Below are 18,991 nucleotides of genomic sequence, written 5' to 3' on the forward strand. Positions count from 1 at the left end.
GGGAGCAAACATATTAAGAACAGTATGCCATATACGCCAGGTCCCTTGAAACATACCCTGTGCAGATGTTTCTTCCCTGCAGCGACTGTGTCAAGCAGCAAGGATGGACTGGCTTCTGGCAAGTCCGCAGGCCGACGTTCTATCCACTGAGCCAAACCGGTTAGGGCATCCCTCTGTATTTTTAAAGGATATATATCATTGCATTTAAGGCCCACTCAGATAATCCTGGATAATCTAATTTCTCATCTCTGGATCCGTTATTTAATCACATCTGCAAAGACTCCTCCTCCTCCAAATAAGGTCATATTTATAAGTTTGAGGGATTAGAACCTGATATGTTTGGGGTGTGGGGGCATTATTCTGCCGTCCACAGTTGCCATTTCACTGAGCTGGGAATAGAGGGGCCACAACGTGGAGGAAAAGATAGTAAGGGTAGTTTTGTATGCGTGTTTCAGGTTTTTAAGGAGACCCATATTCTGTTCTCAGTTTCTTTTTATCCTGCCCAGTTTTGTTAACATAAATGTTGTGTTTCTCCAGCAGAAATCAGGGACTGGTTCGATACCTTTTTTTAATCTAAAAATAATGAAACCAATGGGTTCTATTTATTTTAGCTCAGGCAAACCAGAACTCTGACATGTCAGATTTTGCAAAATACCTCCGTTTCCTTTGAAGCACTTTTCAAGAATATCAATCACAGGTGAAGACCGCAAGAAAATCATAAATATTTTATCTATTAATTATCTTCCCCTCAAATTTTCTTAGTATCTAAACCAAATTCAACCCACGCCAATGTTGAAACTGTTATTTTTATCACTGACCTTTTTAGCTCACTAGTACTAATTAAGAAATACTTTAAATATCCTATTTCAGCAAAATCTGAGAATATCTTAGTTTATTTCATCCTCAGTTTTTTGTGTGGTAATATGTATCATGTCTGGTAAAGTTCTGTTTGCATGTTCAGGCTATGGGAGGAAGCTGTTGGACTGAATTTACAGTTTATTTGTACAATTTCACATCTGAAAGTCTATTATTTTCTTGAAAGCCAGATAATCTTGTTAAGTACTCTCCAATGACCCCATCCATCAGAATTACTTGGTATCTGAGATTCTAGCTGACTTTGACTTTGCAGTGAGCTTCAGTTTCAAAATACTTCATTTTTTTTTTTTTCATTTCTAAGGCTTGATTTTTTGCCTGTACACAATCTGTTTCCTCTTGTCATACAAATTGTAGTTTCAGGAAAAATATTTTTTCCTTAAATTTGTATGCTAAGTTTCCAGAGATAATGTTTATTTAATGAATAAGATCAAGAATAAATAAATGAGGGGATTAAGTTTTGCATTCAAATCACTTCCACATTTGATCATTTTCCTTTCAGTTGGTTAAAAAAAATTTTGATTTCATTGTTTTTATTGAAAAAAAACACACATCCCTAAAAATCATTTTGTGTGTATGTGTATTTAAAAATGCATATCCCTCCCCTCTCCGCAAGAACTCTCAAATTCCAATCCATAAAACAATATAATGCCCAAAGTAAGGGCCCTGGACAGGGTGGCTCAGTGACACAGGGCTTGTTTCCAATCCCAGGAAAGCGGCCACTCTCAGGTATTCTCAGTTAATGGGTTACTTATTAGGGCAAAGGCTCTAAATGCCACCTCCCCAATCATACACGTCACTATATTTCACGTGTCAAAAGCTGATGCTTTTGCTTGGATACTGAAACCCGTTCATTCATTCAGGAGGTGCTTGTTGAGCCCTTGCTCATGTGCAAGCCTGCGTGAGGTTCCACGGTTGCCAAGTGAGACTTGGTCAACACCTTGCCGGTAGTCAGTGGTCCTGAGACTACACTGAATAACCTGTAAACAAAAGCCCCCTAATCATTTCCTAAATTTTGATTTAACCCAGAATCATTTTGCTTATAGATACAGAACAATTATCAGGGGAAATTGTACGATGCGGAGGTGTGGTTCTCTGTTCACACGGGGGGAGGTTTATGCTGGACAATGTTTGTAAAGTGATTAAGCATATTTTGACTCTATTTATAGGCTATGTTTTTGCTCCTGTGGAATATTAAATAGAACAATTTTTGTTTGGCTCTATTTATAACCCATGTCTTTTTTCTTATTAAAAGAATAAATAGAACTCTTCCACCCAGGTGCAGCCGTAGGCCCTTTACATGTTGTCTCAGGTTGCTTTCTGGAACTCACATCATACCTTCAATTTGGGGACTTATTCCCTAAAACAAGTATAGTGTAGGTTTTGTTAAATTAGCACTTTAAAAGGTCACAAGTAATAGGGTTGCCTTTCATCTGAAATTATTCAGTTTAAGATTCATAATATATACCAAGTATATTTTCTTTTTCAAATTGCGTCTGTTAGCATAATGATATTTGCTTTCTCTTTAAAGCATTTTTAAAAACTTCTATATTTACCACATTATCAAAGAATGATATTTATTAGGTGATGTTATTTGCTAAGTAGGGAGGAGTTAGCAGCAGGCCTGCAATGTTAGTTTAACTGACAAATCACATTTACCTTAATAGACCATGTTGTTATGCTCATTTTACGTAAGAATTAGACATTTTGATTTTTTACCAGTAAAGCCTTGTTATATATAAATATAGAAGAAAAGGATATTTGAGCTAGATCCCTGTTTAAATTATTTTAATCATATAGACATACCTATAAAATGTGTGATCTTGGGTATATTTTTGAAAATGGTTGGAATAAGAGTTAACTATTGTAACCTATTTTTTTTTAAAAGTTGTAGCTGAATCAATTTGCGTTTGTTTTTAGGTTATTGTTCCTTCTTCCCATAATAAACTGTTTTCTTATATACCATTTGATATTGCTATTTAATTATTTCTGTGAGTTTGTCTTCCTAGTAAAATCTATCTTTCTTGAAATAAGGGGCCTTGTCTTTAATATTAATGGTGTCTTCGGAAGTGCTCAGTTAGATCGTAGGCCTAGACTATTTGCTTGAAAATCACTTGCAAATTGTACTGAAGTTTAAAGAGAATGGCTAGCTTCCAGGCAGAGGGAGACAACCTGAGATATCATTTTAAGAGCTAACTGGCTGATCAGTGTGGGTCTTGGAATGCCAATTGAGAATAAAAATAGAATTGTCAAGACAACTATAATATTCATTGTTGGCCACTTAGCGCAGTTCTGTGCTAATAACTATGAGAAACTATTTTAAAATTGAAAGGTGATTTGAGCATAAAACCGGAGCAGGAAGGGCTATTGGATGCGCGAGCTGACTGTTGTGCTCAGAGGATGCCTGGTGCATTGGCCTCTGTCATAAGGGACTAATACCTGTGAGCATTGATAGGAAAGGTGGGAACTCGGGGAAGCCTTTCTATTGGATGGTCCTAGAGAGATGTTACTAAATTCTTGCTTCTCTACTCCTATTCCAGGCTTCATACAAAACACGCCGTGCCCATTAACCGAGCATTTCTTCATGCAGGTTAGAGTTGAATTGATGGAGCCTTAGCTAGTTCAGTTGAACTTTTTAAAGTCCACAGTCCAGGCATTTTAATTGGCATTTGAGGGTAAGTGGTTACTAGAACAACCCAGGCAATTCACAGATCATAGTTTTCCAACTCATACACTGTAAATTTCTTCAGGTGAATTTTCTAACTTATACGCTGTATTTTTTTCATAATTTCTTTTCGGGAATTTGTTCTCTTCTTTGTTTGGGCTGTATTTAGATTTACAGCCTAGAAAGACACAGTCAGGATTTTTCACCTAGTGAAGTTTGACATGTTATAAAATTATAGGCATAAAGCTATAGGCATCCTAGCTCAAGCAGATGACACCCCACTGGAGGGAAGTAGTCTCCCTACATAAAAGCTGATAGGGAATGTGTGTGCGCGCGCGCGCGCCCTCTCGAGCGCTATTTTTTTTAAAGTGCCTCAAATGGAAAACAACAATATTTTTCTATTGAAAACAGTTATGTTTGGCCACCTTAGTTCTTTCTCTTCATTCTGTAGGCAGCCTCTCTCTTCAGATCAGTCCATGAACTAGAATGTATTTTATTTTACACTCTAGTAGCTCATATTTTTGAGGCCTTCTGCATGTCTAACATTCACAGGAAAATAAGTTGTTTCTTCTGGACATCTCCAGACTGTGTGGCATTTTGTAAAGAACAGGGCAATCAGATTCAGAAGGCGCTGGCTGCGCTGGATTATCCCGTCCGGGGCTGTGTGTTTGTTTTCTGATGAAACGGCCTTTGCCAACAATACCTATCTCATTTTACTTAGTGTGAGTGTGCTTTGTTGCTAATAGAATTCGGGAAGGTAAAAATCTTGTATTCCTTTTATAAATCCAACCTGGATGACATATTTTGACAATCACTGGCATTTTGCAGTAAGTATATATTATTTAAGAATATTTGCCTTTCCCAAACTTTTCAAATTGTATATGTTTGGGTAAGTAGTGTTTGGAAATTAAATATAGTCAGAGATCCTGTTACATTCATATGACTAAAGAATAGATCACATTTATCATCAGATAGCAATGGGATATTTAAATTGTACATTTCAGGGACTACGTGATGAAGAGTTTTATTTCTCTTCATATAAAAGAGCTAAGATTTTTTGTTTCTTTGTTTTTTACTTTACCATTATGTTTTATGGATCATAATGACTGGAAGAAACAACGTGACCAGTAAAGTCTCCGATTAGGACTATTTATCTTTTTGTTGCTAGAAGCCCACTATTTTGCATTTGCGGTTGAAATCAAATTATTTTCTTTTAAATAAGCATATAAGATGATTTTTGAGTCCCAACCACTCGGCAGTGTTTTCCTCTGTCATTGCTCCTTGGTATTTATGAACTATGAGAGAAAGCTGAATTACATTTTCTTAGGACACTTAATTAACAAAAACTGGAAACACAGGAAGGGCTGGAGAATTTCTCTGTAAGTGGAGAACTGCTTTTTGTAAATATATCACAGTAATTTCTCAAATGGAAATGTTTTAATTTACTACTTACCAACTATTTCTGAGTCATGGTGTCTGCTTTTAGGGGACAGAAGTATTATTTTAATTTGATTTCTGACTAGTGATTTTTGAATCTGATTTAATTCCAAATATAGATATGGCAGATATTTTCTTTCTAGGAATAGAAACAACTAAAAGGATATCAGATTGATACGAAAACAGGAGGCCTTTCAAATACCAAGGGCAGACAGATAAATGCACATAAGTAATAGTCCTTGTGGAGGAATAAGACAGCTTAAACATGGGATTCTTATAAGTATTAAGTATAGAAATATACTTTATGAATTATAAATTAGTACTAATTAGTGAAGGATAAGCATTGAGTACAAATTTAACTTCTGGAACCTTCAAGTCATCATTTTGGACAGCCAAGTTTTTTAGACAAGGTTATAGCTTCAAATGATGACTTTTTAGAAAAAAATAGTTTTAGATATTTTTTTCTAATAATTATCTGCCTTATTAATCAGAGCATAGTGAACTTAACTTTTTTATATTCCTCAGCATTATTATGAGCATAAAGGGCTGCATTACTACTCATTGAATTTAAGAGGATATTCCAATACCAGAGAAATCCAAATAGCGACATTTTCTGAATACCCATTTTTATTGTAGAGGTGGAAATATCTGTAAAAAAAAGAATAAGTAGGTTCTAGTAATGGCCTTGTCTACCTTTTTAATCTTTTCCTCTACTGGGAAGAATTTTCAAGCAAGATCTGTGCGTACCCATCTTAAATTTCCAAACCATAATGGCGACATGAAACTCATCAGGCTTGATGTCACGCCCGGCAGTAGATGGTGCTTCGCTGTTGCCTTCTAATGGCAGGGGCTAATGTGATCACCTGCTCTGAATCCCACACGCTTTTGCATTAGTAACAACTCACGATTCAATTCAGGAAACATTTTTGAGTATCTATGTACTCATTAATGAAGGACGAAAAGGAAACCTAAAAGTTAATTCTCTCAAAGGATTTTAATCTTAGACTGTGGCAAGTCTTGTTATCAGCTAACTACAGTGCAAGGCTGAACAAATAAACCCCCCTGGCTTCCCAAACTCCAGTGATGTCTTTTGAATAAATACAGGCAGGTCTGTGGCGAGTTTTTATTTAGTTGTGTGTGTGTACTATATATACATATGCAATACATTACATGCAATATATATGCATTAGATGTATATGTATATATTTATATAAATATTTTGGCCTTATATTCATCTAACATTTTCTGTTTGATTCAACAGAAATCTTCTTGACAGAGACACATTTTCTAAATCTGATCCAAGTAAGTATCTGTTTACTTGCTTTTGATATTCTATTTATTTTACTTTCTGATTTTGCAACAATTGTATGGAACTCATAATTTTTGTTTAAATATTTGTTTTAAAGCCTGGAAAGAAAGAAGGGGGCTGGACTCAAGCCCTGTGTGCCCATCTCCCTGGGCAGTACTCTACCTAAAGAGGGAGTTGCTCAGCTTTTTGAGAGTAGGATGGAAGTGCAGATGACTCCAATGCAGGACAGTTCACCTTTGAATTACAGTCTCATGCTATGGCCAGGTGGCAGAAATCATATTTGAAAAACAATTGTATGTGTTTAAATGTTTTAGTCACAGAGTAATACTCTTCCTTTTTTTTTTGTAAATAAAAGGAGTGTATGAGGCATATATAATTACATGAAATATATAACATCTTGTATAAGGTGAAATTTTTGATGCCTAAATAGAGATTTTGAAAATCAGAGATAATTTGTAAAATAAAAAAAGATAGTTTAAATTAGAAAACAGCCAAATTAATGTATAAATCGGTTAGTACAAATTGGATACTATTTAGAAGTTGATATCCAACTGCTTTCCATCTCCACAAGTGTATGAAAAAATGTGGGTTAATTATAGGGGAAAGGTTTTGCCAGATGTTAGAATTCTTGAGGTACTCATTGGGAGATGGTATTATAATTTGTGGGTATTAAGTTTTCTATAGCTCATTTGATAAATAAGTGGGACTTTTTTTGTAATTCCTTAATCTTTACCCCAAACCCTTAATCTCCCATTTGCATCTTCTCTTTATGGTTAACAGGATTTCCTACCTGTTTACAAATGTGGTATACCTTGGAGAAACACCTTGGAGAGTTCAGTTTCAGACCACCACAATAAAACGAGTATCTCTATAAAGAGCACACAGATTTTTTTTGTATCCCATTGCATATAAAAAGTTATGTTAACACAAGAATGTAGTCTGTTAAGTATGCAATAGCATTATGTCTAAAAATATACACACCTTAAGTAAAAAATAATATACTAACAAATGCTAGCCATTATTTGAGCTTTCAGTGAGTAGTAAATTTTTGGCTGGTGGAGGGTCTTGCCTTGAAGTTGATGGCTGCTGACTGATTGGAGTGGTGGTTGCTAAAGTTTGGGATGGTTGTGGCGATTTCTTAAAATAAGACAACAAAGAAGTCTGGTGCATCAGTTGACTCTTCATGAACAATTTCTCTGTAGCACGCAGTACTATTTGATAGCATTTACCCATACTAGAACTTCTTTAAAAATTGAAGTCAATCCTTTCAAGCCCTGATGCTGCTTTATCAATAAGTTTATGTAATATTCTAAATCCTGGGTTGCCATTTCACCGTATCTTAAGTAGGGGTAGATTCCATCTCAAGAGACCACTTTCTTTGCTCATCCATGAGAAGCAACTCCTCATCTGTTAAAGTTTTATGATGCAGTCACAGCAATTCAGTCACATCTTCAGACTCTACTGCTAATGCTTAGCCCTCTGGCTATTTCCACCCCATCTGCAGTTACTTCCTCCGCTGAAGTCACGCTCCTCAAAGTTATCCGTGAGGATTGGAGTCAACTTCTTCCAAACTCCTGTTAATGTTGAGATTTTGCCCTTGCCCCATGAATCAAAGAAGTTCTTAATGGGATCTAGACGGTGAATCCTTTTCAGGAGGATTTCCATTTGTTTCACCCAGATATAACAGAGGAATCGCTCTCTATGGCAGCTATAGCCTTATGAACTATATTTCTTAAGTAATAAGACCTGAAAGTTGAAATTACTCCTTAATACGTGGGGCTGAAGAATGGCTGTTGTGTTAGCAGGCATGAAAACAACAACAACCTCATCGTATATCTCCAGCAGAGCTCTTGGATGACCACGTGTAGTGTGGATGAGCAGTAATATTTTGAAAGGAATCTTTTCTTGTCTGAGCAGTAGGTCTCAACAGTGGGCTTAAAATATTCAGTAAATCATGTTGTAACCAGATGTGCTGTCATCTAGGTTTTGTTGTAGACTTAGCATAATTCCTAAGGGCCCTAGGATTTTCTGAATGGAAAATGAGCACTGGCTTGAACTTTAAATCACCCGCTGCTTTAGCCCCTAACAAGAGAATTAGCCTGTCTTTTGAAGCCTTGAAGCCAGGCATTCATTTTCTTTCCTGAAACCTCATGAATCAAGCTCTGCAGCTTCCTCACCTCCCTCAGGCTTCAGAGAACTGAAGCGAGTTAGGGCCTTGCTCTGGATTAGGCTTTGGCTTAAGGGAATGCTGTGGTTGATTTGATCTGTCCAGACCACTAGAACTTTCTCCATGTCAGCAAGAAGGCTGTTTTGCTTTCTTATCACTTGTGTGTTCACTGGAATAGCACTTTTAATTTCCTTCAATAACTTTTCCTTTTGCATTTACAACTTGGCTAACTGGCAGAAGGGGCTTAGGGCCTGCCTTGGCTTTTGACAGACCTTCCTCACTCAGCTTTATCATTTTTAGCTTTTGATTAAAGTGAGAGTCGTACAACTCTTTCTTTCACTTGAGTATTTAGGGGCCATTGTATGGTTATCATTGGCTTAACTTCACTCTGGTTGTGTCTCAGGGAAGAGGGAGGCCCAAGGAGAGGAAGAAGGGCCTGGGAACAACTGGTCAGTGGAACAGTCAGAACACACACACATTTATCAACTAAGTTTGCCATCTTATATTGGCACCCCAAAGCAATTATAATAGCATGATCACAGATCACCAAAATCAAAATAACAATAATGAAAATATTTGCAGTATTGAGAGAATTACCTAAATGTGACACAGAGGCACGAAGTGAGCAAATGCCGTTGGAGAAATGGTACCGATTGTCTTGATTAACACAAAGTTGTCACAAACTTTTTATTGTAAAAAAAAAAAAGCAATATCTACTAAGTACAATAAAATGAGGTATGACTATTTAGGATGGGAGTATAATTTGTTCTAGGTTGTTCTAGGTTGTACAGTAGGTATTTAGGAAAAATTTCTGACATGTCTAGTAGCATACTGAAATGTCTTAAACCATAGTTTTAAAAGTTATCTACATCTGTAGCATAATGTAGAGACATTAGTAAATTATTCTTATATTTTTTTATGTGCCAAGCTCTCTATCTAATTAAGTTTTAAAGATCTGATATAGTTTGTTTTTTGTTTCTTTACACAAAAAAAATTCAGCCATTTAATGATTTACTAGCAATTTTCTGGCAAGAGGAGGGCCGGGAATTAGGAATTAATTTTGGTGTTGTTTTCGAACAGTAGAAAAATAAATGATGCATCCATATCTGATTTTTATAAATGACATATGTATGTTTTTCATCTTTTGTAGTTTGTGTCTTATATATACAAGGAGTCGGAAATAAAGAATGGAGAGAGGTAAGAATTAAAATTTTTTAAAAATCACTGTGCTGGAAGGCAGGGTATAAGTTACAATTTGAGGATGATACTTTCCTGGTTTAGTTATTTTAAGTCTTTTTAAATCCAAAATGAATTTCTGCTTCATTTTGTGAAAGCAACTGTTGTGTTTTATTTTTAATAATCCTGAATATTTGGCTCATTTATGACTTTCCTGTGGAATATTCTAGTCTTGAAACTTGTATTTTCCTCAGTTAAAAGTAAATTTAATGTGTTTCAATTCTTATGTAACTGAAGTCTTACTTTTGCAGGTCAACTGCTGATTTTCTAAAATACCATTTTAAAGGGGGAGGGGTTTAAGTGTGCTGCATGATATCAACTATCACCTGCTTATTGCCAACTTATTATTTGAAAATAAAGTAGAAACTTAGTTTCCTAATACAAATATACTTTGTTTAATAAAGCAAAAGCAATGAGGCAGAATTTCTGTTTTAGTCCATTTACTTTCTAATGCATGTCTGGGTTCCAATGCAAACATGGATGCTGGAGGGGAGGGGAGCATATTCAAATAAAAGGCCTTTCCATCTGCTTGTAGCTGCTGGTTACCCCAGGAATTTAGTGCATTGTTTTAATGAGGTTACAGCTTCTGGTGAGATTTCCCTGGTGAGATCCGTGCTCTTTGTCGCCACAGATTGCTTTGCAGCCAGCCATTTTACCCATGTGTCTCAATCGTGAGAGCGAGGCCCAGAGCAGATCATTATAATTTATCCTCGAAACTGAGAGAGCAAACCAATTCAAAAAATGTCTCTACTGATAATGGGTAGGTGGGATACTGACCACCAGTTTCTCTTACCTAATTGCTTCCGGTGATTCGATATTTATGTCAAACTTTGCATATTCAAGTGTCAGCTCACCAGGCTTGCTTCTTCTTCGCTCCAATATAGCTGATGACATCACCAGCCAGAATACCCAACTGCAGTTTTTGCAGCCATCCTTGACTTTCTTCCTACACCTCCTTCATTTAATCGGTTATTGAGTGTTATGAATTCTTTTTCATAAAAAATATCTCAGATAAGCCGTCTCCTTTATTCAGACCCATGTTATCTTTTGTTTTCTTATGAGTCTCTGTCCCTCTGTCTTGTTCCTCTAGTTATTCCTTTGATTATTTTCCTGAGGGATATGCTTTTCTTTTGTTATTTGCTCTACAGCTCATTTTCTCAAAGGCCTGGGACAATGCGGTGGAACTGCTGACTGACCATAGGTCAGGAGTATTTAGAAAAGAGCATTATTTTACCAGGGGTGTTTAGAAAATAGCATTACTTGAGGGGCCAATAAAGGACTGAGATAAGATCCATAGGTACAGGAATAGGCATCTGGACCAAAGCAAATGCCTAACGATGAGGCTTTCCTGATGCTTAAGCAATGAGAAACAGATTTCTTACTTAATTTACAAGGTCTTTTGTGATAATAATGACTAATGTTGTAAGCCCTTTAGGTATATTGACTAATTTAATTTGCACAACAGCCCTAAGGGGCTTATTTTACCCCCGAGGAAACGGAAGCGCAGGAAGCTTAGGTGATTTGACAAGAATTACCCAGTGGTAAAACACAGAGTAGAGATTTCAACCCAGGCCATTTGGCGTCAGGGCCTCTGCTCTTAGACCACCTTGCTTTCCAGAACCCTTTTCTAATCCCAACCTTTATGTTTTGGTTTTATTAATGGAAGGACATTCTATAAATTGATCTTTGGAGCTTTATACTTACTCTTTAAGGTTTGACTCTGAAGGACAGACAGTAGGAGAGGGAGGCCTACTATTGTGTAATTACAAACAATAGTGTGGTGACTGGTGTGAGGGGAGGTGGGTGAGGGAAGAGAGTCTATGGGGGATACATGGTGATGGGATAAAATAAATAAATAAAAATAAAAACAGGAAACGATATTTTGCCTGTTTATTTTTTCTCTTTGAAGGAATAGAAAGTACTAGTAAGAGGCAATAACATTCAAATGGGGTTATATAAACAAAGTAGAAATTGAGAAAGTGACAAGAAATAGGACGCAGAATCATACAGAGTGAGTGGAAGGCAGGTGGACAATATGGGGAAATGCCAGTTAAGAGGCAATTTCAGTAGAATTGCAAAAGAATTAAAAGTGTTAAGAACTAGAGAGTGATCTGCAAGAATAGAAAGGAAATGCCAGATGCAAGAGACAAGCATTTTGTAGCTAAAATCTCTTGTGTTTAGCAGCTAATTGATCATGCTGGATAAAGGAAAGAGATGGAAAAATGAAATACGCTATGTATGTTATTCAATTATCCCAAACCACTTGAGAAAGACAGTTTCCTTATTTTGAGCGCCGGTGTAATAGAGCGATTAAGAGAGTGCACCTGTCCTCTCAGTGTTTCTGTTTCCCCCTCTGTAACGTGGGGAATGAGATAATGATTCTAGCTCATGTGGTTGCTCTGAGGATGAAATGTGAACCACCCATAATGACTGCGTGTCTGGCATATAGTCAGCAGTATATGATTTCAGATACATTGGAACTCTAAGAGATCAGAAAAATTTCATAAGCATAATAAAACTAGTAAGTGGCAGGTAAGTAAATTCCTGCATTATATATTCCGTAAAATTCATTGCACATGTTGATGGGAAAATGACCTAAGGGATTTACTTGGCCTCAAACCTAATATAAAGCTGTGATGTTATACAGCTGCTAAAAAGCTAATGCAATATGAGGATTCATTGATGGATGTGCAGTGCTTACATCAAGGAAGATAATGCTGTTAATGTCAAGCTATATGAAATTGTCATTTTTGTAGGTCAAAAATGGTTGTATTGGCAATTTCATGTCATTGAATCAAACACTATTGTATTTTGCTTTGGCGGGAGCAAACCTAGAATGTTATTTTTCAACCATTCAAATGCCAAGTGTGTATTTAAGGAGGGCTACCATCTTGAAGAAAGGTGTGGAAGTTATGCCATATCAATGAATGAATGTGAAACCTGAAAAATACAAAGATTCTGAATAGAATAGTCATACTTATTATCCTCAAATTCTTATTTTCATTTAGAAATGGGGCTATACTTGACATTCAAACAAACAAACAAACAAAAAGGGAAACAAAAAATTTGGCCCAAACGATGGAAGGACAAAAAGGCTTTATGTAGTCCACTGTGAAGAAAACATTGGTAACATTTATTTATTTATTTTTATTTTTTTAAAAAATATATGTCTTTATTGATTTCAGAGAGGAAGGGAGAGGAGGAGAGAGAGAAACATCAATGATGAGAGAGAATCATTGATCGGCTGCCTCCTGCATGCCCCCCCACTGGGGATCGAGCCCACAACCCAGGCATGTGTCCTTGGCCGGAATCGAACTTGGGACCCTTCAGTCCGCAGGCCGACGCTCTATCCACTGAGCCAAGCCGGCCAGGGCAACATTGGTAACATTTAGAGCATTCCACAGTAGAACAGGTTTTTAGAACTGTACCCTGGACTCTAGTGGTTGTCCTGCATTCAAACAGGTGTTAGACTGATTCACCAGGTAAGAAGTTGCACTTGATCGGCTCTAATTTCCTTCCAAGTCTGTGATTTTATGGTGGGTACTCATCAGTTCACCCAAGTATCTTTTAAGCATTGTACATTTTTAAAAAATATAATAGCAAAAATCAGTATAATAAAGTGTGTGTGTGGGAGGGTGCGGAGGAGGGGCGGGGAGCTTTCCTCCACCCTTCTAGCTTCTTCTGGTTGGTCTAATAATAAAATAGACAGGAGGCAAATTAACAAAAGAAAATGTCCAAATTTAATTACAAATGTGCTTATGGGAGCCCCACATGCATGAGAGAGTTACAGACCCAACATACCCAAGGGGTTCAGCTACACAAAGGTAAAATGAGGCATATATGGCATTCTGAGCTAAGGATGAGGTGAGGCACCTTGGTGCTTCAGAGGTGAGGAAGGTCATTGCAGGATGGTAAGAAGCACACCTGGCCGCCGAAACCGGTTTGGCTCAGTGGATAGAGCGTCGGCCTGCGGACTGAAAGGTCCCAGGTTCGATTCCGGAAAAGGGCATGTACCTGGGTTGCGGGCACATCCCCAGTAGGAGATGTGCAGGAGGCAGCTGATCGATGTTTCTCTCTCATCGATGTTTCTAACTCTCTATCCCTCTCCCCTCCTCTCTGTAAAAAATCAATAAAAAATATATATAAAAAAAACTTAGCTTTAAAACAAAAAAAAAAGAAGCACACCTGGCCAATAATTAAAAGTTTGCCCTGTCCTGTAGACAGGCCATAAACAGCTTTTTCTGGTGATAATTCTTTTTCTGGGCTGGGGCCGTTATTTAAATTCTTTAAAGGAGAGGGAAAAGGTTCTCTTGGGCCCTCAAGGTCTCAGTTGCTTTCAGCTTAAAATAATTCATACGCCTCAGGGCCTCACCTTGAGGAGGACTGGTTTGAACAGCCTGGATAATTATTCTCAGGGTATTTGGCATCAGACAAGTGAAAGGATATTATAGATGCTTGATTAATAATTTTAAATCTATCCATCCACTTATCTATTTAACCTGTATTTACTGGGTGGCTCTCAGCGGTAGTGATGTGTAAAAATGTAAATTAGACAATATTTCTACCTCAAAGAACATGCAATATCGTTGGAGAATTTTATCAGGAACGTCAGTATGTTTATGCAATCAAGTTACTGATTTAGGTGTCAGCACTGTGTCAATAATATAGGGGTTGTGTTTGTGTTTGAATTTAGATGTGTTCTTGAAAAATATGTAGTAACTAGCCACATGATTTTATGTTCTGGGATGAATTACTTTTAGATATTAAAAAGGAATAAAAAAAATAGAAAGGGGCCTAACATGTTGAAACAAATCCTCCAAATAAAGTGACAGAAAAATTAGTTTAAGTTATTCTATAGCTGAAATCTGCAATTTTAAAATTATATCTGACACTTTTAGAATTACATGAATATCAGTAAATTCTATTTAATGATTGTGAATTATCAAAAGCTCTCAAAGTAATGGATCTTTTAAAACAAAAATTATATTTTAGTGCATAATAATTTTGGAGCTAGAAATGATACTTAAGTGCCATGAATTACGAAAATATGAAAACCTCTTAGTGGCAAGTGGAACTAGCAAAGTAACATCCCTAAGGATGCACACTTGACTTGAAAGCTTCTGAAAATGTTGCAGTTAGCTCCTTTGCATTAAATTTTAGTTATCCATTAGTAATCTGTTTTGTGAATTACTTTTAAAGATGTAAAATTATAGAGTTGGTTCCAGATTTCCCAAGTTAGTATGCGATGAAAGAAAGCAGGCTGAAGTTGCTTGTAACCCACAGTGATTGTAGTTTGGAGGCAAATCTACTGCCACGTGCTGATTGTAATAGTTAGGCACTGTCTCTGCTTCATTCCATTGACATTGAGCTGTTTTCACATTTACTCATCTCCATACTGAATAATATCTGCCTGATATATAAACACGCATCTTCCGAAACGATGAGAAAATTCTTCATAGCTCAGTTTACATGTTACTTTACCTATTGGTCTTTCCTGACCTTCACAACTAGAATTTTCTCCTGGCACCTTTGCAATGCCATAACTTCCGTATCTTTCTTCAGGTCCTTGTCACCTTCTACTTTATATCATTCAACAAACAACATTTTCTTCTATATTTTATCTTCACTTTTTAACTCAGTGTTCCTGAAAGGTCAAGCTCCTGTGCCACCGCTTTTGGGATGGGACTTTAATCTGAGAAGGTGCTCAGTTAATATTTGTCGAAAGGATACATTTGAGGATAGCCTCAAACATGGGCACACACTGCTCATGGTTTCAGAATTTATGAGTTGGAAGAATCCCTTCAGAATCATTTTGGTACAAAGGTCACAGTTTTCATGTGAGGACATTTATGTGGGATGCTAATTACTTCTGATAAACAAATGCTTATTGTACTGCTTTTTATCATATATATATGTATATATATATTTTATTTTTTTATTTTTTAGAGAGGGAGAGGGGGAGAGAGAGAGAGATAGAAACATCGATGATGAGAGCGTATTATTGATCAGCTGCCTCCTGTACACCCCCTACTGGGGATCGAGCCCTCACCCAGGCATGTGCCCTGACCAGGAACTGAACCGTGATCTACTGGTTCATAGGTCAATGCTCAACCACTGAGCTGTGTCAGCTGGGCTGGGCTGCTTTTTATCTTAACGTTACAGCGTATTTTAAAATTTGAATGATAGCATTTGTTGAGAACATTCTATTTACCTCTTAGAGCCGAGGGGGTATTCATTTTCTCCCTTTTGTTCTGTAGAAATATTGTAGTGAAACATCTCAAGTTATTGATATAGGAGAGAGGAAGCTCCCCACAGTCTTTGGGCAACACTGTTGCTAAAGCACTGAGAGTCCTGTTGCAGGACAAGGAAATATTTTTGCTTGGTTAGATTTTCTTTTCTTTTTTTAAAACAACGTTTAAACTACACTATACTGCTGAGCATGTGTTTGCTCTGCATGGGTCATATTACTTTAGACATTTGAAGAGTTCTCACTGTAGGTATCATGACTTCTCCACTGTGACTGATCGAGGGGATTGTAGCAGAAGACATTTGGTGTTCTCTTGCAAGCACAGTAGTGCAGCATGTGGTTGAAAAAACTTTGTAAAACCAATATATCCTATGGCGTGCATAGTCAGTCTTAAGGCATTGTTGTTTTAGCAGAAATACATTTTGTGTCCCTAAGGAAAATATTATGTACATTCATTTGGATTTCCATGTCAGCCATACTAGTCTTGGAAAGAGCGCTGCAGATTTGTCTTGAAATTTTTTTATTATTATTTTTTTTTATTTTTAGATTTTGCCCAATTTTCTTAAGGTATAATTGACAAATTTGTAATAATCACTGAATATTGAATAGGACAATTTAGAGATAACTTGAGGCTTTGGTTGATTTTATATTTTTCCAGAGTGGGTTTACTTTTGCTTCTGGGGGGAGAGCTAAGCTAGGAAAAGTTATAGGAATGATTAATTTGGAAGATTTCTGAGAAATTTATTAAATGTTAATTTTGAGTATTTTAAATACATGATTGCCTACATTTTAATGACTATCAGTCAACAACCTTTATTGTGTATGTGTGAAGAACTGTTTTTAAATATTCAAAAATAACAGGGTTGGTGTGACATTTTTAAAGTTTATTTTCAATTGAATTTAGATAACCATCTAAATAAAATAACCTAATTTAAAATAATTGGGCAAAATAATTTAATTTAAAATAATTAAAATAATAATCTGCCTAATTTATTTAAAAGTATTTTGAATCACATAAATGATAAGCTAACAGGTCTGTGATAAAATTAACCCATCATCACCAGTAAGAACCTCATGGGTAAATTGGTTCCATTTTTTTCCTCCTTTTTCTGATGTTAAAACATGTCACTAATCATAGAATTAACAGCAAGCGATGACATGGTAAAAACAGTTCCTTAATATATTTTAAAGGTATATTTTAATGTTAAAATGTTTTAAATAAGGTTTTAACATTAAATCATCTAATTTTAAAAATTGATGGAGTTTAGTCCTTTCTATATTTTATGTGTAACAATTATAGTGAAATGATCAAGGTGTCTTTTTTTGATGGTTAATAAGTCAGGTTCATTCCTAAAAATAGAAGATCCTAAGAAAGGAAAATAATCCCTTATGTGAGATGTTCTTTCTTAACCAAGAATGTTAGAAGGAAGTCACTTCTCATTCTCTCTCTCTCCCCCTCTGTGTATGTGTGGGTGTACATATATAGCTACTTCTATAGCTACACCTATACTAATAATAGAGGAATATGCAAATTGTCTGGGACACCGTCACAGTAACATTAACAACCAGCAGGCTGCATGGGGCGACAAAGCTGGCAGGGGGGTAGGTGAGGGACGACCAAATGACTGAACAGCAAGCTGCTGAGTGGGGCAATAGGCTGGCAGGGGGTTTAATGAGGGATGACCAAATGACTGAGCAGCAGGCTGCGTGGGGCAACCAGGCCAGCAAGGGGGTTAGTGAAGGATGACCAAATGACCGAACAGCAGGCTGTGTGGGATGACAGGTTGGCGGCGGGTAAGCAGTGAGGGGCGACCAGGTCAGTGGGGTGGGGGCAGCTGGGGCAACTAGGTTGGCATTGGGGGGGCAGTGCGGGCAGGGGGTGGGGCAGTTGGGGGTGATCAGGTCAGCAGGCAGAGGCATTTAGGGGTGATCTCAGGCTGGGGGGGAAGTTAGGGGTGACTAGGAAGGCAGGTAGGTGAGCAGTTAGGAGCCAGCGGTCCCGGATTGTGAGAGGGATGTCCAATTGGGGTCTGATTGGGTCTAAACTGGCAGTCGGACATCCCCTGAGGAGTCTTGGATTGGAGAGGGTACAGGCTGGGCTAAGGAGATACCCCCCCACCATGCACAATTTTTTTACACCAGGCCTCTAGTTGATCTATAATAATGTAAGATCTGGATAAAGCCTTCAGATTTTATTTTTGTCTTCCTTTTTTTAAATTTTCTTTATTGATTAAGGTATTCATAGTACATATGTGTCCTTATCCCCCCTATGCCTCCCACCTCCCTACTCATGCCCTCATCCCCCTGGTGTCTGTGTCCATTGGTTATGTTTATATGCATGCATACAAGTCCTTTGGTTGATCTCTCTCTCTTACCCCCACTCTCCCCTGCTTTTCCTCGGAGGTTTGACAGTCTGATCCATGCTTCTCTGTCTCTAGTTCTGTTTTTGTTTACCAGTTTATGTTGTTCATTATATTTTTAAAATGAGTGAGATCATGTGATATTTATCTTTACCCATTATATTTAAAATGAGTGAGATCATGTGATATTTATCTTTATCCAACTGACTTATTTCACTTAGCATAATGCTCTCCAGGTTCATCCATGCTATTGCAAATGGTAGGAGTTCCTTCCTTTTTACAGCAACATAGTATTTTCTTGCATAGATGTGCCAAAGTTTTTTAATCCACTCAACTGCTGATGGGCACTTATGCATGCATACAAATCCATTGGTTGATCTCTTACTCCCTCCCCCCTCCTGCTTTCCCTCTGAAGTTAGATGGTCTGTTCAGTGCTTATCTGTTTCTGGATCTACTTTTGTTCATCAGTTTATGTAATTCAATATATTCCACAAATGAGTGAGATCATGTGATATTTATCTTTCCCCAACTGGCTTATTTCACTTAGCATAATGCTTTCCAGGTCCATCCATGCTGTTGCAAACAATCCATATATTTCAAAGTTTGTCTTCCTCTCATACCCTTCCTTACATATGCCGTTGAGTTGCCTTAGCAATTCTGCCTAGCTGGGTTCCCCGGTTTTACTTCCTCCCTCCCG

At 37.2% G+C, this 18,991-nt stretch overlaps 1 protein-coding gene across 1 annotated transcript in view; it reads left to right on the top strand.

Annotated features, from left to right (window-relative positions):
• The window catches only part of CPNE8 (copine 8), a 186,965-nt gene that overhangs the window by 25,388 nt on the left and 142,586 nt on the right, over positions 1-18,991 (top strand). The window contains exons 4-5 of the mRNA XM_015566628.1: positions 6,237-6,277; positions 9,602-9,648. Coding sequence (XP_015422114.1) covers positions 6,237-6,277; positions 9,602-9,648 — 88 coding nt within the window. The remainder of the gene's footprint in view (positions 1-6,236; positions 6,278-9,601; positions 9,649-18,991) is intronic.

Source organism: Myotis davidii, unplaced genomic scaffold (genome assembly GCF_000327345.1).
Source record: "Myotis davidii unplaced genomic scaffold, ASM32734v1 scaffold902, whole genome shotgun sequence".
Classification (NCBI taxonomy): domain Eukaryota; kingdom Metazoa; phylum Chordata; class Mammalia; order Chiroptera; family Vespertilionidae; genus Myotis; species Myotis davidii.